The following is a 23,743-nucleotide window of genomic DNA, read 5'->3' as shown; positions in this document are numbered from 1 at the left end:
TTCAGCATCAGAAAGCTAATAAATAAAGCCAGAGTCCCAGGCATATACTGAATGCTCATTGACTGAAAATCAACCTCACTGGATAAGCGCAAAGAAACTCACTTTCCACATCCCTTACGGTATCCTCTCTGGCGGGTATTTGCTCTGTAAATTACATACAATGGAAGAAAAAGAAGAAAATGAAAACTCAGGAAAGTAAACAGACTTCTAAATTCATGAATAGTAAAATATGAAAATATCCCTGAGAATCTATGAGAATATCCAAAGAAAATGCAAAATGGGAGGGTAAAAAGGCCATTTGGCAAAGCCTACAAAATGAGTCCAAAATATGGTTCACAAGGAAACTTACCTTCCAATGCATCCAAAACAGAAGAACAGCAAAAGAAGCTCCTGATTCCTATTGAGGTGAGAATATCAGCACAAACAGAAGGAAATCAGGCCAAAAAAAAAGTTACAGGCCAATTTAAATGAGAAACTCCTGCCCTGACCAATAAACCACAGCAAACACTGTACATTTCAAACACTAGGGGACGTGGGTGGGGGTGAGCCTGTTCTGTGCAGGACCGTTCTAACATACGGGAGAGTCTTTGACCCCTCCTCAGAATAATGCCATATACTACCAAAAACACAATTCACAGAATTTCAAAGGAGACCAATTACTTAGAAATGCAGCTATCAGGATGCTTTAATTTTTTCTGACATATTAATAGGCATGTTGCTGTGGTAGTTTTAAAAAATGGCTCAACATTTCTTGCCACTCCTCCCTTTGAGAGGCAGAATCGATGTCCTCTCTCCCCGATCCTGGGTGAATTTGCTGTGCTACCTCATAAAAGATCACTAGGCATCTGACCTGGAGCCCTGTGCCTCCTAAGAATTCTGACTACCCTGAGGCTGCCAGGTGAAAGGGATGGCCTGCCCCTCCACACCTGAGGGTGTTTCTTGTCGGGTGGGACGGGAAACTGAGAAAAGAAAGAGACACAGAGACCAAGTATAGAGAAAGAAAAGTGGGCCCAGGGGACTGGCGCTCAGCATACAGAGGACCCATGCTGGCACTGGTCTCTGAGTTCCCTCAGTATTTATTGATCATTATCTCTACCATCTCGGAGAGGGGGATGTGGCAGGACAATAGGGTAATAGTGGGGAGAGGGTCAGCAGGAAAACATGTGAATATCTCTGTGTCATAAACAAGGTTAAGAAAAAGGTGCTGTGCTTTGATGTGCACATACATAAAAATCTTGGTGCATTAAAGAGCAGTTAATCGGGTTTTACACAGAGACATTCCATTGCCCAGGGACGAGCAGGAGACAGATGCCTTCCTCTTATCTGAAGTGCAAAGAGGCCTTCCTCTTTTACTAATCCTCCTCAGCACGGACCCTTTACAGGTGTCGGGCTGGGGGAAGGTCAGGTCTTTTCCTTCCCGCGGGGCCATATTTCAGACTATCACAAGGGGAGAAACCTTGGACAATACCTGGCTTTCCTAGGCAGAGGTCCCTGCGGCCTTACACAGTGTTTTGTGTCTCTGGGTACTTGAGATTAGGGAGTGGTGATGACTTTTAACAAGCATGCTGCCTTCAAGCATTTGTTTAACAAAGCACATCCTGCATAGCCCTAAATCCATTAAACCTTGAGTCGACAGAGCACGTTTCTGTGAGCACAGGGTTGGGGGTAGGGTTACAGATTAACAGCATCTCAAGACAGAAGAATTTTTCTTAGTACAGAACAAAATGGAGTCTCTTATGTCTACTTCTTTCTACACAAACACAGTAACAGTCTGATCCCTCTTTCTTTTCCCCACACCAGGCTGTAAGGAAGTCAAGGCCATACGGAAACACTACATGTAGGGACTCAGTCCCAGCTGAGCCCCCTCTTCCAACATCCCAAGCCAGGTATCAGATGTGAAGGAACAAGCCTCCAAATGGTTCCAGACCCCAGCTGTTGAGTCTTCTGTGCTGAGGCCAGACATCATGGAACAGAGACAAGTGGGCTACCCTTGTGCCATGTCTGAAATCCTGACTATAAGCATGAGAATCCACGAACATAATAAAATGATGGTTTGAGCCACTAAATTTTGGTGTAATTCCTGACATAGTAATAGTGTCTGTAACAGCCACCTTAACACATTAAGTAACAATAGCAAGTAGCAAGTCATCACTGGGAAGTGTTATTTGGAATTGTCATTGGGAAGCAGTGACAACCATGAAGGCTATTTGGAGATGCTGTCAGATGACATAAAAACTGCTGTGGTCTGACTGCTAATAATGCCCCATACCCAAGGGGTCTACAGCCTGTATTCAAGATGGAAGGAAACACTATATTTTGGCTAGAGGTATGTGAAAATTTCATTCATGGGCCCTTCTCATGGGCCCTAAACTTGGCTGATGGAACTGCAGGTAATAAACTCAGAGTTATGGCCGGGTGCGGTGGTTTACACTTGTAATCCCAGCACTTTGGGAGGCCGAGGCGGGTGGATTACGAAGTCAGGAGATCGAGACCGCGGTGAAACCCCATCTCTACTGAAAATACAAAAAATTAGCTGGGCGTGGTGGCGGGTGCCTGTAGTCCCAGCTACTGGGAGAGGCTGAGGCAGGAGAATGGTGTGACCCCAGGAGGCGGAGCTTGCAGTGAGCTGAGATCACACCACTACACTCCAGCCTGGGTGACAGAGCGAGACTCCGTCTCAAAAAAACATAAATAAATAAAATAAACTCTGAGTTACAGGGAGTCAAAGGAATCAAGGCTGCTCATGAAAGAGCTGAGGTTACCAACTCAAGTGTAGACAAGAGAAGAGAGAGAGGAAAAAAATGGTTGCTCAGCAGGGAGGTCAGAGGGATAGCCGGTCTTAGTTTCCAGACATCCAGGAAAAGGACACCCATCTGAGTAACGGATTGAGGGTCAGTATTAAGATATGGAGAAATATCAAGGAGAAACATTAGTGGCTAATGCTGGACATTTCCACAGCTCTCACATAACCACAAAAACATAGCTTAATTTTAGTAATAACGTCAGAAGCAGAGGGGAGCTGAGAATCAAGAATAAGGCCTATGAACAATGTGGGGGCTATTTTATAAAGCACCGAATCTTCACACTTCATGAAGATAGAGACCTGCTGCCAATAGGTGTCTCATTCACACTATGAAATAAATACTACGAAAGTAAGAGATCCACCAATTAACATTTTAAAGGATTTAGGAGATAGTGTCATTACCATTTTTATTATATATATATATATATATATATATATATATATATATATATATATGCCGGCTGCAGTGGAGCACACCTGTAATCCTAGCACTTTGGGAGGCCCAGGCGGGCGGATCACCCGAGCTCGGGAGTTCGAAACCAGCTTGACCAACATGAAGAAACCCAATCTCTACTAAAAATACAAAATTAGCCAGGCATGATGGTGCATGCCTATAATCCCAGCTACTCGTGAGGCTGAGGCAGGAGAATAGCTTGAACCCGGGAGGCGGAGGTTGCAGTGAGAGAAGATCACACCATTGCACTCCAGCCTGGGCAACAAGAGCGAAACTCCGTCTCAAAAAAAAAAAAAAAATCAAAACCAGCATTATAGTTCATAAAGGAAATCCCAAAACCTCCTTAACTGGTTGTTTCTTTCACAAAAGTTACTCTACATACGTGCCCCAAAAATTAGATTTCAAAGACATTGGGGAAAATACTACTACTAAGATATCAAAACCAGGAACTTACTTCCTTTAAAACAATTCCAAACTAACTCGCTGTGCCTTTCACAGAAATTTTCACAAGAAATATGATTTTATAAGCTGGGCGCGGTGGCTCACACCTGTAATCCCTGCACTTTGGGAGGCAGAGGCGGGAGGATCACGAGGTCAAGAGATAGAGACCATCCTGACTAACACAGTGAAACCCCGTCTCTACTACAAACACAAAAAATTAGCGGGACGTGGTGGCGGGCGCCTGTAGTCCCAGCTACTCGGGAGGCTGAGGCAGGAGAATGGCGTGAACCCAGGAGACAGAGCTTGCAGTGACTCGAGATCACGCCACTGCACTCCAGCCTGGGCGACAGAGCGAGACTCTGTCTCAAAAAAAAAAAAAGAAAAAGAAAACAAATATGATTTCATAAAGCCTGAGAAGTTGCTGCTGTTAGGACAACCACCAAAACTAAAAATTGGTTTAATTAGCAACAACAACAAAATGCCATTTTAACTGGCAGTCCTTATCAGAGACAGTCCGCTAAATAATACAACTGGCAAAAAGTGAGATTTTTTTAAAGGTTGGGGTGCTTTATTATAAACATAATATAAACTAGTAATGTATTTTATTTAATAAACTTCAACCTGCCGATCACTCCCTCCCTTCGAGGCGTTCTGCAACAAAACACCTGCCTAGAAATAAAAGGGCATTTTACCCGAGTGGGCTGAAAAAGTCCCGTTTTTACCTTTAATCTTGAGACAATACGTGTCAGAGGTCAGGAAACTACATCAGAGCCAGTGCGGGCGCCCACGAGTCCGGTGGACGGATGGGGAAGGGCCGGGACGCAGCCAGTCCTAGTTCCCGCCGTGGCGATGGCCGATTTCCCAGCCGCGGACGCTGAAGGCCAGGACTCCACGCTGCTGACCCTCCAGCGTCCCACGTCCGGTGGGCGCTTGGCCGAACAGCCCAAGACTGCGGAATCACACTGGCCACTGTACACTTGGACGCCATCTGCAGACCCTGCCGAGCTTCCGGAAACGGGAGGGCGGGCTTCCGGAAACGGCGACCAATGGGAAACGCGATCAGATGTTAGTAGGCGGACAGTCTGTTTCCAGGCAACACAAAAGGAAGGGACGCTCTCAGTTAGCCTCAAATAGACGGAGCTTTCAGTCAATGGATGTGCAAGTTCGCTCCACATTAGCCAATAAGAAGCGCTTGGGCCTGACCCGCCTACATGCGCAGCAAAAACTTTCTTGCGCATTTCAGCGCTGGAACGTCTACCCGCTGCGCCAAACCAAAACTTTGCAGTAACAGTTGATGCTGTTTCCTGCACTTTGGTGGAGATTTGCACCAGGCGCTGGAGACCGTCCCACCTGGCCAATACCCACCTCCCGGTGAACACCGAGACCCAACTTTGTGCACCGCCAGTCTTGTTATCAAAAAAGAGGCTAGTGCCAGGCGCGGTGGCTCAAACTTGTAATCCCAACACTTTGGGAGGCGGAGGCGGGCGGATCACGAGGTCAGGAGATCGAGACCACGGTGAAACCCCGTCTCTACTGAAAATACAAAAAATTAGCCGGGCGTGGTGGTGGGCGCCTGTAGTCCCAGCTACTCGGAGAGGCTGAGGCAGGAGAATGGCGTGAACCCGGGAGGAGGAGCTTGCAGTGAGCAGAGATCGCGCCAATGCGCTCCAGCCTGAGCGACAGAGCGAGACTCCGTCTCAAAAAAAAAAAAAAACCAGGTTAGTAAATTATAAAAAATAAAATAAAGGAAATGTAGCCGGGCGTGGTGGCGTGCGCCTGTAATCCCATCTACTCCGGAGGCTGATGCAGGAGAATCGTTTGAACCCGGGAGGTGGAGATTGCAGTGAGCCGAGATCGCGCCACTCCCCTCCAGCCTGGGCGGCAAGACCGAAACTCCGTCTGAAAATAATAAAATAAAAGGAAATGGGGCCGGGCGCGGTGGCTCACGCCTGTAGTTCCAGCACTTTGGGAGGCCGAGGCGGGCGGATTACTTGAGGTCAGGAGTTCGAGACCCGTCCGGCCGCCAACATGACGAAACCTCCGTCTGTACTAAAAATACAAAAATTAGCCAGGCGTGGTGGCGGGCGCCTGTAATCCCGGCTACTCAGGAGTCAGAGGCACAAGAATCGCTTGAACCCGGGAGGCGGAGGTTGCAGTGAGCCGAGATCGCGCCCCTGCACTCCAGCCTGGGCGACCGAGTGAGACTCCGTCTTAAAATAAAATAGGCCGGGCGCAGTGGCTCACGCCTGTAATCCCAGCACTTTGGGAGGCCGAGGCGGGTGGATTGTCTGAGCTCTGGAGTTCGAGACCATCCTGGGCAACATGGTGAAACTCCGTCTCTACTAAAAAAAAACAAAAATTAGCCGGGCGTGGTGGCACATGCCTGTAGTCCTAGCTACTTGGGAGGCTGAGGGAGGAGAATCGTTTGAACCCGGGAGGGGGAGGTTGCAGTGAGCCGAGATCGCGATATTGCACTCCAGCCTGGGCGAGAGGATCGAAACTCCGTCTCAAAAAAATAAATAAACAAATAAATAAATATAAAGGAAATGGACAAAGGAAACACAAATGCATGAAATCAAACAAATGCTTTCTCTGACGGGCTCCGTCTTTGCAAAACTGAACCTAGGACAATGTGCACGTTTCTAACTAGCAATTCCAGAGGACAGAGCGGGCAGGGAGCGTGAACTTGCTTTTCTGTAATTTAATTGACTTGTCAGTAAAGTCAGTGTTTGCAGGCATTTTCAGTGTTCTGTAGTGGGCTTTAGTTCCGATCACAGTGTGGCAGGCCAGGTTTCCATTAGCAACCAGAACAGTTTCCACTAACCCTTTACTATAATTTTGATGAATGCATAAGTTAAACGTTGAAGAAATGGAGAAACTGATGCCTGAGTATCAGGGATGGAATGCGAAAACGAACCCATTAAGACCCTGCCTTGGTCTTCTCAGACCCTAAAGTCTGATCGAATAATAATAGCATTCTTACACATTCATCTCAGCCTGTCTTAAGATTCAGAAACTTTCCAAGACTCTAGAGAAATCTTTCCAGACCCTAGGCCCTAGTTAAAGATTAGATGTTGATTGAATGCAACACTTCTGCTTGTAGGTGCAATCCCACACATACCATGGAGCTTAAGATGTCTATAAACACTAGAAAAAAACTTGTAACTTGGAGTTGGTCTGGTGAGTTACTTGGCCCTTCTCCATGTAATCGGTTGCAGAAATAAACTTTCTTCTTTCCCAGTCTGTCTGCATCTTATTGGAGAATCGCGACGGACTGACTCAGCAAACTCCTCTTTTGTGTGGTTATCTGGGACTCCTTTGGGAGGGAACATTTTAAATTTTCTATTTCAAAGAGTTCTATCGGCACTCTTGGACTGTTTTTCTCTGCCTAACCTGGGACCTGAGTTCTCCTGGACTCGAATCTCCAGCCACAGAGTCCAGAAGCCCACACCTCCACATTCTGTGACTGTTCCCAAACACAGGGAGAATTTGCAGAAAATATGCATAAAAACCTTGCCATTCTTTGCAATAAAACCCCACATTACAAACTGGTGAAAATGGAGGATTTTAGCTTGAACAGGTTTTTCCTCTATTTGAAATCAATCATTTCCCTTTTACAATTTTGGAGTCAAGTTTCAAAATCAGTACGCACCCACTCCCAGGTTTATCCTTATGTAAAGTGCCCCCTCTGCACATGCAACATTTAATAAACCTTGAAAATATGATGCTAAGTGAAAGAAGCCAGTCACAAAAGACCACTTGTGTAATTCCATTTAAATAAAATGTCCAAAATAGACCAATACACAGAAACAGAAAGTAGATTAGTGGTGGCCCAGGGTTAGGGGAGTTGGGGGGAACTGGAGGGATATGGGGTTTACTTCGAGGTAATGAAAATGATCTAAAACTTACTGTGGTGCTGTTTGCACAACTGTGCAAATATACTGAAAACCGTTGAATTTTACACTTTCAATGGGTGGCTTCTGTGATATGTTATTAATATTTCTCAATAAAACTTCAAAAAAAATAGTGCCTATGTCTTTTTATGTATTATTCCTCCAGAGTCTAGTCCACATTTTTACACTTGATGAATAAATTAAGATTTTGTTTCTTCTACTTCTTCTTCTTTTTTTTTTTTTTTTTTTTTGAGACAGAGTCTCCCTCTGTTGCCCAGACTGGAGTGCGGTGGCACGATCTCGGCTCGCTGCAACCTCCAGGCTAATTTTTATATTTTTAGTAGAGACAGTGTTTCACCATGTTGGCTAGACTGCTCTCGAACTTCTGACCTCAAGTGAGTCCCCCACCTTTTCCTCCCAAAGTTCTGAGATTGCAGGCATGAGCCACCATACCCAGTCCAAGATTTAGTTTCCATTGTTTCAGATGCCCTAGGACCATCTTATTCTACCTTAATTTCTGATGCATCATCTCAGTGGAAATTTTCCATTAGATGCCAAAGTATTTTACTCTTTTTAAGATTTTATCAGCTGGGTGCAGTGGCTCACACCTGTAATCTCAACACTTTGGGAGGCCAAGGTGGGAGTATCATTTGAGCCCAGGAGTTTGAGACCTGTCTCTGCAACATAGTGAGACCCACATATCTATAAAAAAAAATAATAATTAGGTGGGCATATTGGTGCATGCCTGTGGTCTCAGCTACTAGGTAGGTTAATGTGGGAGGATCTCTTGAGCCCAGGAGGTCGAGGCTGTGGTGGCCATGATTATACCACGGCACTCCATCGTGGGTGAAAGAGGGAGACCATGTCTAAAAAAAATTTTTTTTAATTAGAATTTTTTTTAGAAAACAAAGCATACACTTCCTGACTTGATATAAATGAATGACTTTTGTAATCTACAGAAACCAAAATAAATAAATAAATAAAAACCCACATCCATTCTTTTTATGCGAGTCTTTGGTGTCTCTGAGTTATAAGAATTGTGAATTATGATCAATAATAAATATGTATGACAAGGACTCAATAAGGGATAGGCATTAATAAATTGCAGTTCACACTGCCTGGAGTAAGGCCTTTAAAGATGTACAAGAAAAAGAAAGAAAATGAAAAGGCATTGAAAAACTGCATTGCCTACCAAAATGCTAAAGTTTACCTAAGTCCATTAATCAACACACACACACACAATGGATGTGTAAAATGGTCAACACAGTCTCCCATGAGTGTATTCTCTTATTAATAGGTCTGTGGGGGTAAGAGATGAGGTTCTATAGATCCTGGAATCGGGGATGGGAAATCTGTGAGGTCCCTGGGGTGACAGAGGAGGGTCTGTAGATTAGTGATAAGTGGTCTTTGGGATAGTGATGAGGTCCATGGAATCAATGATTGTGGGTATGTAGGGTCAGTGATGAGGGAATCTGGTGTGAGTGATGGGATGTGTGTGGAATCAGTGAGAGAGTGTGGAATCAATCTGTGAAAGCCCAGAACTGTGGTGTCATCTCTCAGGGTGACACATCCTGATCTGTGTGTCAGTGGTGGAGATTCTATGGGGTAAGAGTGTGGCTGTCAAGTCCCTGCCACTGTGTGTTCTGGGTCCCGCCAAGTGCACAGATTCCTTTACCTGGTTCTGGCTGGAGAGGCCCTTCTCAAGGACTCCTCACGTGAAAGGTGGGTTGGTGGTGGTGTTTGTTGTTGTTGTTGTTGTTTCGCGGGGGGCGGGGTTGTCTTTTTCTTTTGGCTTTGGTTTTGAGTCTTAGAGACCACAGACACATGCAGCATGTCAGAAGAAATTTTTGTCTGGGCAGTCGCTAGGTCCTTTGGGCCAAGCCATCTAATGGGAGAGAAGCTGACCATTCCCTCAGCGCGGTTCAGATCTAGACGGTCGCTTTTAGGTGTCCACACGGTGGCGTGCAAGTGGGTCGTGGCTTTGAGGGGCAGGTGGGCGGGAAGAAACAACTAAGAAAGACACAGGAGCGCTCCTCAGGCTGGATTTGTCACAGCCGGAAGAAAAGCCGCCCTAACCAACCCGTCAGGCACCAATGGGAGGTGCCTCCGGGCTGTGAGAGGCTGGCGGAGGCGGGACCTGCAGATCCAGAGAGCCCGGGCACAGAGCCTGTTACTGCCAGACGCTGAGGCGTTGCCGTGGGAACCAAGGGCCTTTCGGGTCAGATCAGAGCCTTTCTCAGACAATTCTTTTGGTAACTGGCGAGCTCCTGTCCAGCGCACGCCTCTATGAAGGCCTAGTGTGCCGTCTGCCGCGGAGTCTTCTTTGGTCTGAGAGCCACTTGTTTCTTACATCCCTGCGCTAATCTCGCCGTCTGCTCCTACCTACCCCAGGCATTTGCCGCATGCTGGTCCTCTGTTTCCTCACAGGCGGGCCGTCTCTCCAGCTTCTGGGAGGACAGTTCAAATTATGGAGGAGGGGGCAGGTGCAGGGCAGCAGTGCTGAGGGGAGTAGGGGGGAGTTGGGGGAGCAGGGGCTCATTTTTCTTTGTTGCTCAGATTCCTAAGCCTGTGACTTTGAGAATCGGCTTCTTCCTTGCAAGGTTTCAATCTGAGGCTACTGGGGAAAGGGCAAAATTGGAGCTAGATGGAAGCGTGGTGGGGAGAGGAGTAGGTGTAGGGAACATGGAGAATGTGTCAGGCAGTGTCTTTATTCCTGGCACCTTGCTTTGCCTGCTGGAGTTTCCCAGTCTGTTCCAGGCGCATTCTCTCGACCCAGAAGGGGCCTGATGGGGGATGTTGGTCGCCAGTGTGTGCTCCCCTGGACTGGATTGGAATTGGTCCCACAAACTATTTTTTTGTTTGTTTTTTAGAGGGAGTCTCGCTCTGTCACCCAGGCTTGAGTGCAGTGGTGCGATCTCTGCCACAGTTATCAGTTCACGGATAAAGATATTAGGATACCTTTATAGTAGATAAAGAGCTAACTCATTCTTTGTAAGAGTTAAAGTATCTTCCATTATACGAGCATTTAAGATATTAAAGTACTTTTGCCACCAAAAATAATGCTTCTGTAAATATTCTTTTACTTATATCTTTATGAGTTTTTACTTCTGCTGGGACAAATTGCATGAGGAAACAAATGTATGGGTATATAAATGTAACATATGTATATATATTTAATATGTGTATATACAACTTAATATATACACATACATACAATAACATATACAAGGCAGACTTCTATTACTGGTCAAGATGAGATAAGCACATTTCAGCATCTCTCTCACCGATTTCTACTTAACACCCCAGAGTGAATACAAAAAGAAACCACCTGAAGACTCAGAAATACAAATAATAGCAGGCAGATGTGAAGGGAGTTAAAAACGTGAAGAATGGATGTGATGACCACAGGTTTGCTGGGGTATTTTCCTCCTTTATCTTCTGGCTTTGGAAGGAAGGAAGTCTCAGAGCTGTGTGATAGGTTCAGGGAGCAAAAATTATGAGAGAAACGCTTTCCTTCCAGCCAGAGGAGTCCAAAAGAGGACCCGGTGTAACAGAGTAATAAAAAGGATATTGCATCCTTTTTTTGCAATAAAAAGGATATTACAAAGGTTTTCGATGAAGAAGTACCTAGGGCAACATATGTGGGAAGTGGCACTGGGCTTCAATGCCCTCACCCCAGCACATCATCCTCCAGGAACCCCCACGTGTTCAGCAATCTGGAAGCTCTCTGAACCCAGTCCTTTTGGATTTTCATGGAGGCTTCATTACATAGGCATGATTGATGACATCATTGGCCATTGTCAGTCAACTCAACCTTCAGCTGCTGTCCCCTCCCCGGAGGTCAAGGGGTGGGGCTGAAAATTCCAACCCTCATATCACATCCCTTGGCCATCCAGGAGCCCACCAAGAAGTCCCCTCATTAGAACATAAGATGCTCCTATCAGCCAGGAAATCCCAAGGGATTTGAGAACTCTGTCAGGAAATAGGGTCAAAGACCAGATATTAGAACAGATGATCCTCCTAGTACCCAAGGGTTTTAAGGAGCTCTAGACCAGGAGCTAGGAGCAGAGACAAATATATGTATATTTCTTGTTGTTTTATATTCTCAACTCCCCAAGGTTATCCATTTTAAAAGTCTGGTAAGTTTCCTTTACCTCTCTCCTTGCTCAGACATGCACACACACATATACTGAGTGACTTTTGTTCCCTTTTGCCTTTACTAGAATTATATGTAATTTTTTTTTTTTTAGCTTGTGTTTCTAGGGAAGACCTTATGGATGTCCTTCCAAATTAGTGCTTGCTGATTTGAGTAGTACTTGGAAGGAGGTAATTTTTTTTAAAATTCAAGCTCTTTATTATGGATACTTCCAGCATTATATGTGCAGAGAGCCTAGTACAGTGAACCCAGCCTTAACAAGTAACACATGGCCAGTTTTGCTTCATCTCCATTTCCACTCAATTATTTTAGAGAAAATTCTAGACATTTCATCTATAAATATTTCAGTGTGAAATATAGTTCTTTTAAGAACTTTTCTTAAAGCTCTTTTTCTTATAGTTCTTTTAAGAACTTTTCCTGACCTCAGATGATCTGCCCGCCGCGGCCTCCAAAGTGCTGGCATTAAAAGCTTGAGCCATTGCGCCCAGCCGGCTCTTATATGTCTTTTAATCTATTGACTTCCCTTTTTTCTTGCTATTTATATTTTGGAGAAATCAAACACTAGATCATATAGAGTTCCCACATACTGCATTTGAGTACACCCCCATGGTACTGATTAACAAATTAGATGCTGTATATTTTCTCTAAAACATCTGGTCATTAACTAGAGCAGTGGTTCTCAACCAGTTGTGGTTTTGTTTTTTGTTTGTTTGTTTTTATTTTTACCTCTAGAAGACATTCGGCAATGTTTGGAGATATTTTTGGTCATCACAACTGCAAGGAAGGATGGTATTGCTGCCACCTATTGGCTAGAGGCCAGGATGCTGCTAAACATCCCATACACCTTACAGGACAGCCTCCTCCAATCCCAAAGAATCATCTGGTCCAAAGTGTAAATAGTGTCAGAGTTGAGAAATTCTGCTCTAGAGGCTTGGTCAAATTCAAGTTCAATTATTTTGGCAAGGTCTGCTTGTCACTGTTTTTGTGATCAGATTTGGTAGTGGGCTTAAGTGTCATCAATGTGATTTATCCATTGTAAAGTGATTGCCTTTTGCATAATGTCATGCATTCATTCATGATCATTGCCTAGATTCGTTGTTGTTAGGAGTTGCAAAAGGATCACTTTCTTATTGTGTCTCTCAGCCATTACTGGAATCCTTTTATTTCCATTACTGAAATTTCCATTACTGGAATCCTTTTATAAAAATAAAATCCCCACACATCAACGATCTGATTACTTAGAGGGATAGCATGTGTAGGAAAGGGAGGATAAATGCTTGATTATTTCCATTCATATTCATTAGTTTTCAGAATTACGAGTTTCAGAATACTGCATTGGTTTCCTAGTCTCCAAAGGTGATTGCTGCAGATTGTATTCTCCAAAGATGGTTGCAACAATAGGCTTGTCTCATATGTTGTTCTAGAATCTTGCAATTCCCACTTTAAGGGTGGAGTCTAACTACTATGCCCGTGAATCTGGATTTGTTTATTGTTTGTAACCAATGCTGTGTGACTCCCAAGGCTGAGTCATAAGAGGCACTGTGGCCTTCACCTCATTAGCTGAAACTCCTGTGTTTGAAGTCTCGAGCTATCATGTAAGAAGTTCCAAGTGCTGTGAGCCGCCATGCTATGAGGAAGCCAAGTCATGTGGGGAGGCTACTAGTCTGAGTCTTTGAGTCCTCCCACTGCATGTGCCAGACATGTGTGCAAAGCAGGCTTCATAGGTTTGCAGCCCTCAGGCATCAGGTTATTCCCAGCCTTTGAATCCTCCTGGTTGAGGCCAGAGACATCAGGAGCAGAGGCACACCATCTCTTCTGTGAGCTCTCTAAATGCCTAACCCACAGAATCAGTGAGCACAGTAAAATGGTTGTCTTATACTACTAAGTTTGGAGTGGTGTGTTATACAGCATCAGTAACTGGTGAACAATGATTGATATACCCACACTTGTTTATGTCATATTACACACACACACACACACACACTTTTTTTCTTTAGAGGTGGGGTCTTGCTCTGTTGTCCAGGCTGGTCTTGAACTCCTGGCCTCAAGTGATCCTCCTATCTCAGCCTCCCAAAATGCTGGGATTACAGACATAAGCCACTGCACCTGGCCAATACTCACATATTTTATTTTATTAAAAAAATTTTTGGCTGGGCATGGTGGCTTATGCCTGTAATCTCAGCACTTTGGAAGGCCAAGTTGGGTAGATCACAAGGTCAAGAGATCGAGATCATCCTGGCCAACACCGTGAAACCCCGTCTCTACTAAAAATACAAAAATTAGCTGGGTGTGGTGGCGCGTGCCTGTATTCCCAGCTACTTGGGAGGCTGAGGCAGGAGAATCGCTTGAACCTGAGAGGCAGAGGTTGCAGTGAGCCAATACGGCAGCATTGCACTCCAGCCTGGCAACAGAGTGAGACTCTATTAAAATAATAATAATAATACAAGCAAGAATAACCATGCCTAACAAATAAAAACTGATGGTAATACATAAGGTTACACAAATATTCAAAGACATATCATGATCCAAAAACCACATATCTGTTCTCTTGGCTATCCCATCCAAGTGGAGCCAAAGGCTCTGCACAGGTTTCCAAACACTAATCATAGACATGATAGCAACTGTGGTCCACTCCCTCCTGGTTACCTGCTCACCTGAAGCAGGTAAGAGCCTGCTTGACCTCCTAAGGAGGCACTTCTGAGGCAGGAGAATAGAAAATTAGCATAAACTAAGGGTTAAGGTGGAAGCAAAAGAACAGCAGGTGCAGCAAGTTCTAGGCCAGGTTAAGCAGCACACAGGCCACATCCTCACTCCTGTGATAACAACACAGAAGTCTCCAGTTCAGCCTCTGAGTTTAGCCACGGGCCAATCCTTCACAGTGTGTAACCAATTGGAGGCCTCGAAAGGGCACTTATTGGTGTTATCAAATTATTTAGCTTAATAAAAACTCTAAAGAACATTGTAATCTGGGCTCTTCAGCCGCTTGCTCTAGCCGGCTCTGGCTCTGTAGAGTGGACTTTCGCTTAAATAAATCTGCGGTTTCGTTGCTTTTTCTTCTTTCGTGGCTTCGTTCTTTTGTTGCTTCGTGTAGTTTGTTTAATGCTTTCTTCAACGAGCCAGAAACGTGGACAACTTACAGTCAAGACCTTCCATCCAGTAACAGTTCTACACTCTAGAAGTATCAGTATCGCCAAGAGATGTCAAGACATCAAGGGGTCAAGTGTGGTATAAGACCTAAGATTAAGGCTCAATATTATATGTGCCCTGACATTGGGGGGAAAACAAGGAGGCCTGAATGGATTAACTGCAAATTCCTTGCCCCGTTGTACTCCTTTGAATAAGGTGCCCTAGCCGAATCACTTCCCTCAGAGGACCGGCACATTACCTGCTTACTGCATAGTAGCGGGCGTCAGGTTCCAGCCAGCCTGCAGAATTATTCAAACAGGCCAATCACACCCTCCTTCAAGAACCAGGGGTTACCTCCCATACTCTTGCTACTAGAAAGCCTCCTGGTATAGCCTCCACCTGATTACTCTGTTCCTAAGTGCAACACGGTATCCCGTATGGTGTGCTGGGCCCTCCTTCCCTGGGGCGAAAGTATGGGTAATTAGCAAACCAATGTTCATCTCATTTATCCAGTGTTAGCTACCATGTGCTTTGCAATAATCTGCACTTCCTTTCTAATTCTTGAGAGACATCCGGGTCCTCTGCTCCTGGGTGGGGGATTTTTAGAAAAAGGGCCACTCAGAATGGGCAGGTGACTTGAACGCCTGCGGGTCTGACACAGCACCAAACCTCGCCAAGGCCTTCAGAAACTAAAAGTGCAACCGCCAGGAAAATGACTGCCGGTTCCGGTCACACAACCGGCTACACGACCCAGGCAGAGACCGAGAAAGAGGCTCACCAAAAAGGACGACGTGCAAGAAACCGCCCTCCAGCGAACAGGGGACGTTCGTCCGAAGACATACATGCACACCCCCATTCACACACACAGCCCCAGCAATTTTTTTCAGGAGCTGCAGCCTGACCCAGAGTAGAGCGCAGTCAGCCTTGCCAAAGCGCATGCGCGAATCATCAGCGGATGCTCAAGTCACAGAGACCGCCACCGTTGCCTGGAGATGAGTCCTTGACGCTTCGCGAAGGAGGAGCCTTCTGTGGCAGCACGTCGAACTCCGGGCTAAGGCCAGTCCTCGCCACGGGGTCGACAGGATGGTATCCGGAGGCCAGGATTCGCGGAGGGTCGACCAGGAGGAAGAAACCTCAGGAGGAGCGCCTGGGAAGCACCGCAGGATCCCAGGCTCAGGCCTGAGCGAACGGTGTGCCGGTGAGTTTCCCCAAAAGTCGTGTCTTTGCGATCTCGAGGACAGGTCTGCTTGTATGCCCAAGGGCTGCTCTCTCACCCCAGGGTCGTTGTCGCGGAAAGCAGAACCCAGAGGCTTCAGGGGCTGCCTGAGGGTGAATGTTACTGTGCCACTGCAGTGTGTCTGGGTTCTGTCTCTTTCTTTCTCTTATTTCTCTCTGTCTCCTTTCTCTATCGATCTCTACCTGTTTCCGTCTGTGTGTGCTCGTGTGCGTGTGTGTTTGGATGCATATGCGCTGTAGAGCAGTTTCTTGTACGGCCTTTCTTCTGGTGAGCCTCTCCCCGCGTCTCTGCCTGGGTCATCTGGCCGGTTATCATTCGTTTTCCCGGTGGTTCCAGTTTGGGTTCGTGACGGCCTGGACAACGTGGGGAGTTGCGTCGGACCCGCAGGGGATTAAATCGGCTCCCCATCGTGAGCGGGCTCATTGCTAGTATCAAGACGACCACACTCCAGCAAAGGACAAAATTCTCACAGAAGCTCAATATCCACCTGCATGAGAGGTGCCCATCGACCTCAAAGAAGATGGGTCTCACTCCTCTCGCCCTATGCCCTCATTGAGATATCTAGACACTGCTGGAAACAAGGAAAGAAAAGAACGCCCGGTACTGGATGTAGCAAGCATCTCTGCACTCGAATACTGGCCTTCTTGGCCAAATCACCGGTTTGGCACTCATTCACACATGCCCAAGGTGGTGGGCTCTGGCCTCTGCTCTGTCCTCCCTCTTGCTCTGTCTGCCCTGTTTCTGAGAAGCCTAGAGGCTTCTTTGGCTGAATGTCTTCAACAAAGAAGACTTCCCAGTCCATCAGGGAGAAACTTCGTGAGGATGGGTTTCATGATTGTTTCCCTCTCCAAACCTATTTCTGGATGATTGGGCAGGAAGCCCGGAGCTCTGGGCTTCCATACCTGTCTGGGACAAGGAAGCTCCCTTGGTATCCATGTCACAAGTGATGGCTGCCTGACTGGTACAGGAAGAGCAGGAGGCGAAGGTGGCTGGCCTCTTACCTTCTAGGAAATGTGGTGTTGTATCATACCTGCCTTTCCTCTCTGATTCTTCAGGGCCATCTGGCTCCTCTGCTCCTGGGGAAAGTGCCTTGAGGCACTGAATCTCCTGGCTGCCACGGATGTCAGGAAGCAAAAGGGACAGGGTTTTGCTGGGTGCAGGAGAGGCAGCATCAGTGGTACCTACCCAGTGGCGGCGTGAAGTTGAGGTGTATTTTGTCGAAACCTCTCGGCTCCTCTGGCAGGCGTCCCTGAATGTGGCTTGGACTCGGGCACAGGCCCTGTCTCGCAGGTTTTCCGGTGTGCTAGGCTTTTCCTCAGCTTTGTGCAGGAGGTCTCCAGTGGTCCGCGGGCGCATCCCGGAACACCACTGTCCGTCTCAGCATCTCTCCATACGGCCTCGGAGACAGAAGCTCACTCCATCTGCTCTTCGGGGATGCCAGTGCCACCTGTGGTCCCACTGGCTCCCCCTCGGACTCGCCTGTCTCTCTCTGCACATGTCAAGCAAAGCAGCGTAGGGATTCCGGACCCGCTGGGCCTTAAAGATTAAAGCAGGCCACCGTTTCACCAAAGAAAGTGGGAGCCAGTGGACTCACGGGTCAGTGTAATTTCAGTAGACACCACATCTTGGGGCCCATGGGATCTTTCTGTGCCCCAGCGAGACCTTTCCCACCTCACTACATCATAACGCCATTACTGATCACCGGGTCGGATCCATAATCAGATCCGAAGAGGACTCCGGAGAGGCCAGCCGGCGCCCTGAAGCTACTCCGCCACTGGGAATTGAAGCAGAAGACAGATCAAGGAGGTCTTGACCACGGGAATCCCATGGGTCCGACCCTGGGTCTCCCACATGAAGCTCTCCCATTCCTCACCCCACACGATACCTCCAACACTGCTACGGCCGTCGACACCCCACTCCCAGCAGCAGCAGCGTCGGCGCCATTTTGCAAAGGATCCCCGACCTTAGTCTCCGGAGTAACAAGGGTGGGGGGCGGGGGAGTCGGCCTCGCCAGTGCGCATGCGCGAGGTCCGAGCTGCCGCTTTGGTCACAGGGACCGCCACAGTTGCCCCGGGATGATGGGTCCCTGAGACCTGGGAAAGTAGGAGCTCTTTGGGATAGTGCGTCAGAGTCGGGGTTCAGACCAGTCCTGGGCAGGGAAGTTAACACCGCGGTCTCCGGAACCCGGGATTCGCGGAAGGTACACCACCAGGAAGAAACAACAGCAGCAAGAAATCTCAGACAGATCGCCGGGGAGGCAGCGCGGGAATCCAGCCTCAGGAGTGCGAAGACGGTGTGCCGGTGAGTCTCCCCAAAAGTGGTGCCCTTGTGATGTCGAGGACAGGTCTGCCTGTGTGCCCTTGGGGCTGCTCTATCACCGGTGGGTCGTAGTCACGGAGAGCAGAACCCGGGAGCTTCAGGGGCTGCCTGGAGGCGGCTGTTAACGCTGTAGGTCTGTGTGTCTTACGGGTGTGTGTGTGTGTGTGTGTGTGTGTGTATGTGTGCGCGGGCGTACGTGTCTGTGTGCCCACTTCTCTCGCTCTCTTACGTCTCTCTCTCTCCCTTCTCTCTCTTTCCCTCGCTCTCTCTTTCTGTCTCTGTGCATCTGTCTGTGCGTCTCTCTAGGGACACATGTGCCCTGTACGCCGCATGCTGGGTTTCTTGCACGTCGGCCTTTCCTGTGGTCAGCCTCTCCCCGCGTCTCTGCCTGGGTCGTGTGGCCGGTTGGCAGTCGTCGTCCCGGCGGTTCCAGTTTGGGGGTCTGTGAAGGCCTGGGCAACGTGGGCATCGGCGTCGGACCCGCAGGGGTTTTCATCCCCTCCCCATCCGGAGCAGCCTCTTCGCTAGGCTGGATCCAGACGAGCGCTCCCCAACCAAGGACAACGGCCTCCCAGGCGCTCATTGTCCACCCGCAGGAGGGTGCCCGCAGAGCTTCAAGAAGGTGGTTGTCACGCCTGTCGCCCTCTGCCCTCATGGAGAAATGTAGCCACAGCTCGACGCAGGGACGGAGAAGGAAGCCGGCAAGGGAATGGGGCAAGCATGTCTGTCTCTCAAAGGCTGGCCTTCCTGGCCGAGTCACCCGTTTGACACTCCTCCCCGGATGCCGGTGGTGGTGGCGGCATGGCCCCCCCGTATCCTGCCTGGGCTCTGGCCTCTGCTCTGACCTCCCTCTTGCTGTGTCTGCCCCGTCTCTGAGAAACCTGGCGGCTTCTTAGTGTGGCTCAGAGTCTTCCACAAAGAAGGCTTCCCCGTCCATCAGGGAGAAACCTCGTGGGCGTCCGCGTCATGATTGTTTCCCTCTCCACACCTCTTTCTGGACGATTGGGCAGCTGTGGTGATCCTGGAGCTCTGGGCTTCCATACCTGTGTGGGACAGGGAAGCTCTCTTGGTCTCCATGGCCCAAGTGATGGCTGCACGCTCCGTCCAGGAAGAGGGGGAGGCAAGCCCACCGCTCCTGACATTGGCCTTCTAGGAAAGGCGGTGTGGCATCCCACCTGCACTTCCTGTCTGATTGTTGAGGGCCAACCGCTTCCTCCGCTCCTGGGGAAAGTGCCTTGTAGCACTGAATCTTTTGGCTGCCACGGATGTCAGGGAGCCAACGGCACTGGGTTTTGGCTGGGTGCAGGGGAGGTTGCGTCAGGGGTACCGAGCCGGCGGCGGGCTGGGGGTGGGGTGTACTTTGTCCAAACCTCTCGGCTCCTCTGGCGGGCCTCCCTGAACGTGGCCTGGGCTCGCGCACAGGCCCTGTCTCGCAGGTTTTCAGGTGCGCTTGGCTTTTCCTCCGCTTTGTGGGGCAGGTCTCCAGTGGCCCCCGGGGCGCACGCCTGGACATCACTGTCCGTCTCCTCGTCGCCCCCTACGGCCTCAAAGACACACGCTGCCTGCATGTGCTCTTGGGGGACGACAGGGCCACGTGTGGTCACACTGGCTCCAGCTCGGACTCGCCTCTGTCTCTCTTTGCCCGTGTCACCGGAAGCCGCGTCGGGATGCCGGAGCCCCCGGGCCTTGGAGATGAAGGCAGGCCCCTGCTCCTGCCAGGAAGGAGGGAGGCAGTGGGCTCATGGGTCGGTGCCTTTGCAGCCGGCAGCACGCCTTGCGGCCCTGGGGATCTTTCTGTGCCCCGGCGAGACCCTTTCCGCCTCACTGCATTGGAACCCCATTCCCGATCACCCGGTGGGATCCATCATCGGACCCCAAGAGGAGTCCGCGCAGCCCAGCCGGCACCCCGAAGCTCCATCTTCAGCGGGAACCGAAGCAGAAGAGCGATCAAGGAGGTCCTGACCACAGGACTCCTATGGGTCCGACCCTGGGTCTCCCGCAGGCCCCTCTGGCAGTCCTCTTCCCACCCGCCGCCTCGGGCTGCGCCGCAGCCGCCGCCGCCCCAGGCCCCGCAGCCGCCGAGTCGCCGCCATTTCTTAAAGGGTCCGCAGCCTGACTGTGCGGAGTAAGGGGGGTTGGGGCGGGGGAGTCGGCCTCGCCAGTGCGCATGCGCGTGTCGCCTCTTGGGTCACATTGAAAGCCAGCGTTGCCCGGGGATGGGTCCCTGACACTTGACGAAGTAGGAGCCCTGTGTGATCGTGCGTCTGAGTCTGGGCTGAGACCAGTCCTGGCCAGGGCAGTTACCAGGACAGTCTCCGGAGGCGGGGATTTGCGCAGGGTCCACCAGCAGGAAGAAACCCCAGGAGGAAGAAACCTCAGACAGATCGCCGGCGAGGCAGCGCGGGATCCCAGCCTCAGGCGTGCGCGGACGGTGTGCGGTGAGTCTCCCCAAAAGTGGCGCCCTTGTGATGAGGAGGACAGGTCTGCCTGTGTGCCCGTGGGCTGCTCTCTCACCGGTGGCTCTTACTCGCGTAAAGCAGAAGCAGCAGTTTCAGGGGCTGACACTAAGAACAATGCATACTGGCAAAGTAAGGTGTCTCACGTCTTTAATCCCAGCAGTTTGGGAGGCTGAGGCGGATGGATCACTTGAGGTCAGGGGATCACACCAGCCTAACCAACATGATGAAACTCCGTGTGTACTAAAAAAAAGTGCAAGACAGTTAGCTCGGTGTGGTGGCATACGCCTGTAAATCGGAGCTATTTGGGAGGCTGAGGCAGGAGAATCGGTTGAACCCGTGTGGCAGAGGTTGCGGTGAGTGGAGATTGCGCCACTGCACTCTAGCCTGGGTAACAAGCACAAAACTCTGTCTCAAAAAAAAGAAAAAAAAATTAACAGTGCAGAGTTAGGCCAGATTTATTTTCAGAGTAGGAGGGAATTTCAAATTTTGGGTGAAATGTCCCAATTGCCGGAAGGTTAAAGTGTTCTCTGATGTAAAATTTAGGTCACACTCTATAAAGCTTCTCCTTGGTCTATGTGTGAACAGCTAGTCTGTATCTTCACCTATGCATATTTAAAAATCAACCTTAAGAAGGCTCTTGGCCACCATAATCCTTCCTACACTGTAGCAAGAGCCCAGCCTCAGACTATGCTTCCTTGTGCCTCCGACTGCAATGCCTTCCCCCGAATCTCCAAGGTACCAAACCGGTCAGGGGTAGCTGAGACAGCTCTACTTCTAGGAGTCCTCCCCAAGCCCTTGAAATCACAGGCATCTCTGCTGTCCCTGCCCTTCATCCACATGACTGAACAATTAAGCACACACATCTGTGTAGTTTTATTTAAACTGTTCCATGTGTGTTTACAATTAACAACATGAATGGCTGCGGTATGGATGCAGCAGAAAGGAATGCTGAGGGAGGACTCCAGTTAGAATGAGCCAGTTTTCCAGGACTAGGAATGAACTTTCCCCAGTACCAACAAGGCAGCCTCCAGGGCAAGAAATGGTAACAGAATCCATCCTGTTGACAGTCAAGATGGAATTACAGAGAATTCTCACCTCTTTTTTGACTCTCAGGTGGAAACCCCCTTCCCATGGGGTGAAGCACAGTCTGCTCCAGAGCCCCACTGTTGGGGTCGGGGATGTCACAGAAATTAACAGGGCAGCCAATTCCCATCCAGAGGGGGCCCAGGATGACCCCGAACCCTCTAGCTCAGCCCCAAGCTCGGGCCAGGGAGTGAAGCCCTTGTCCCCAAGCAACAGAGTGAGGGTCTGTCTCTAACCCGGTGGGCTCCAGTGAAAGGAAAATGGCCTGGAGGTGCCCACAGGAGGGCGCCCTAGTTCTGAGACAGGTCTACGGCTCCCAGACTGCGTCCCCATGAGTAACAGAGGGACACGCAGAGGGGCATACTGAGTGCCTATAGGGGACTCACGGACTGCAGATGCACGCTGCGGAACCAGAAGCCGGTCAGGTAATGAGCTGCAGAGGTGTGGGGAAGACCTGGGTGCCTCCCTGGGTGCCAACCAGCCTAACCAGCCGGGGCCACCAAACAGAAGTGCTTCTGACATTAACGCGACACACAGAAGGTGTGTAGGGTGGGTAGTGGAAGTGACCGCAGAGGCCTCTGGGGATTGTAGTTTTGGAACTAGAGAGGCGGGCAAGCAGTTGGCTTCGCCCACACGGTGTGCCTCTCACATCTGCACAGCGCACACAACCAAGCTTAGGAGCCGACTGTTAAGATGCCCAAGTGACACGGACAAGTTTCTCCTCTGCAACCCAATGAGATCTGCTGACCACGAGAGCATCGCGGGACCGCCAAAGGATTCTGGAAAATGTGGTCCCGGGTGGCCAGTGTGCGCTGACCTTCACCTGAAGGTGAGCTGAGCTCACCATGCAAGTCTCCACCCTGGGGTGCCCTTCCCGGAGCAGATGCCAGGTTGGGGCAGCAGTAGTTCAGGGAGAAGCGATGCGCTCCTGGAACTGCCGGTTTGGGGGCGACATCGGCCCTGTGTCCCCTAGAGTAGGAGGGTGTACCAGGATGGGGAACCACAAGGCTGTTTTCAGGGAGAAGAAGATTGGCTTGGGGCAAACTCCCGGAATGGAGATGGGGAGAGTCTGGTCGCATTTCCCCAGGAGTTTAGGGATGAAGGCTGGACTTGGGTGAACAGCAAAAGATCCCCTGGTGATAGTGGTGGTGAAGATCAGAGGCTTGAGCCAGAAATTCCCGAGGTGTTTGTTTGTTTTGTTTTTTTGAGACAGAGTCTTGATCTGTCTCCCAGGATGTAGTGCAATGGCATGCTCTTGGCTCATTGCAACCTCCGCCTCCCAGGTTCAAGCGATTCTCCTGCCTCAGCCTCCCAAGTAGCTGAGATTACAGGCACCTGCCACTGTGCCCACCTCAATTTTTTTTGTTTTTTTGTATTTTTAGTAGAGATGGTGTTTCACCACATTGCCCAGCCTGGTTTCGAACTCCTGACCTCAAGTGATCCACCTGCCTCAGCCTCCCAAAGTGCTGGGATTACAGGCATGAGCCCCCACACCCAGCTCATTTTTATCTTTTAACTTAAAGGTTTTTATTTTTCTCTCTTTTTACTCTTTCTTACAGGTACGGCTTGAAGGAAACTTCTGGAGGGTGGGGTGGTGTTGAAGAGAAGGCACAGTTGTAACCATTTTGTTCAACATGGGCGTTTTCTTTGTGCATTGATTTGCATTTTTAAAGGTATTCCATTAAAAATATGTTTATCTATTTTAATTTTTTTTTGGTGCCCCTTTAAATTCTCTATCCACAGTCCTGAGCCTTAATATGAAGTGAGGGCCT

At 49.1% G+C, this 23,743-nt stretch overlaps 2 protein-coding genes across 31 annotated transcripts in view; one reads left to right on the top strand and one right to left on the bottom strand.

Annotated features, from left to right (window-relative positions):
• Positions 1 to 23,743, bottom strand: part of ZNF875 (zinc finger protein 875) — an 81,513-nt gene that overhangs the window by 41,786 nt on the left and 15,984 nt on the right. For 3 of the 28 annotated variants that reach the window (XM_063801573.1, XM_063801594.1, XM_063801597.1), the window contains exons 1-3: positions 4,421 to 4,552; positions 350 to 397; positions 103 to 144 (exon numbers count right to left, since the gene is read on the bottom strand). The exons of 8 other annotated variants lie outside the window; for them this stretch is intronic. The gene's annotated coding sequence lies outside the window, so the exon portion shown is untranslated. Of the gene's footprint in view, positions 1 to 102; positions 145 to 349; positions 398 to 4,420; positions 5,598 to 9,266; positions 9,639 to 23,743 lie in introns of those variants that run through there. 17 more of the 28 variants (XM_063801574.1, XM_063801580.1, XM_063801572.1 and 14 more) reach the window with 11 other exon arrangements.
• Positions 15,861 to 23,677, top strand: LOC107969739 (uncharacterized). 3 transcript variants are annotated; one of them, XM_054673388.2, is made up of 3 exons: positions 15,861 to 16,071; positions 22,631 to 22,800; positions 23,531 to 23,677. In XM_054673388.2, exons 1-3 carry the CDS (start codon positions 15,957 to 15,959, stop codon positions 23,570 to 23,572), a joined length of 327 nt encoding a protein of 108 aa, XP_054529363.1. In that variant the 5' UTR covers positions 15,861 to 15,956; the 3' UTR covers positions 23,573 to 23,677. The 3 variants fall into 3 exon arrangements, with proteins under 3 accessions (XP_054529363.1, XP_063657673.1, XP_063657672.1); XM_063801603.1 differs by having other exon boundaries at positions 15,885 to 22,396; XM_063801602.1 differs by having other exon boundaries at positions 15,885 to 22,800.

Source organism: Pan troglodytes, chromosome 20 (genome assembly GCF_028858775.2).
Source record: "Pan troglodytes isolate AG18354 chromosome 20, NHGRI_mPanTro3-v2.0_pri, whole genome shotgun sequence".
NCBI classification, from domain to species: Eukaryota; Metazoa; Chordata; class Mammalia; order Primates; family Hominidae; genus Pan; species Pan troglodytes.
The sequence above is the reverse complement of the archived record's forward strand: the minus strand, read 5'-3'. Positions and strand labels throughout refer to the sequence as shown.

Coding starts and splice junctions, on each gene's coding strand:
- LOC107969739 (XM_063801603.1), top strand. CDS start 19,695: ATGTCAGGGAGCCAACGGCACTGGGTTTTGGCTGGGTGCAGGGGAGGT.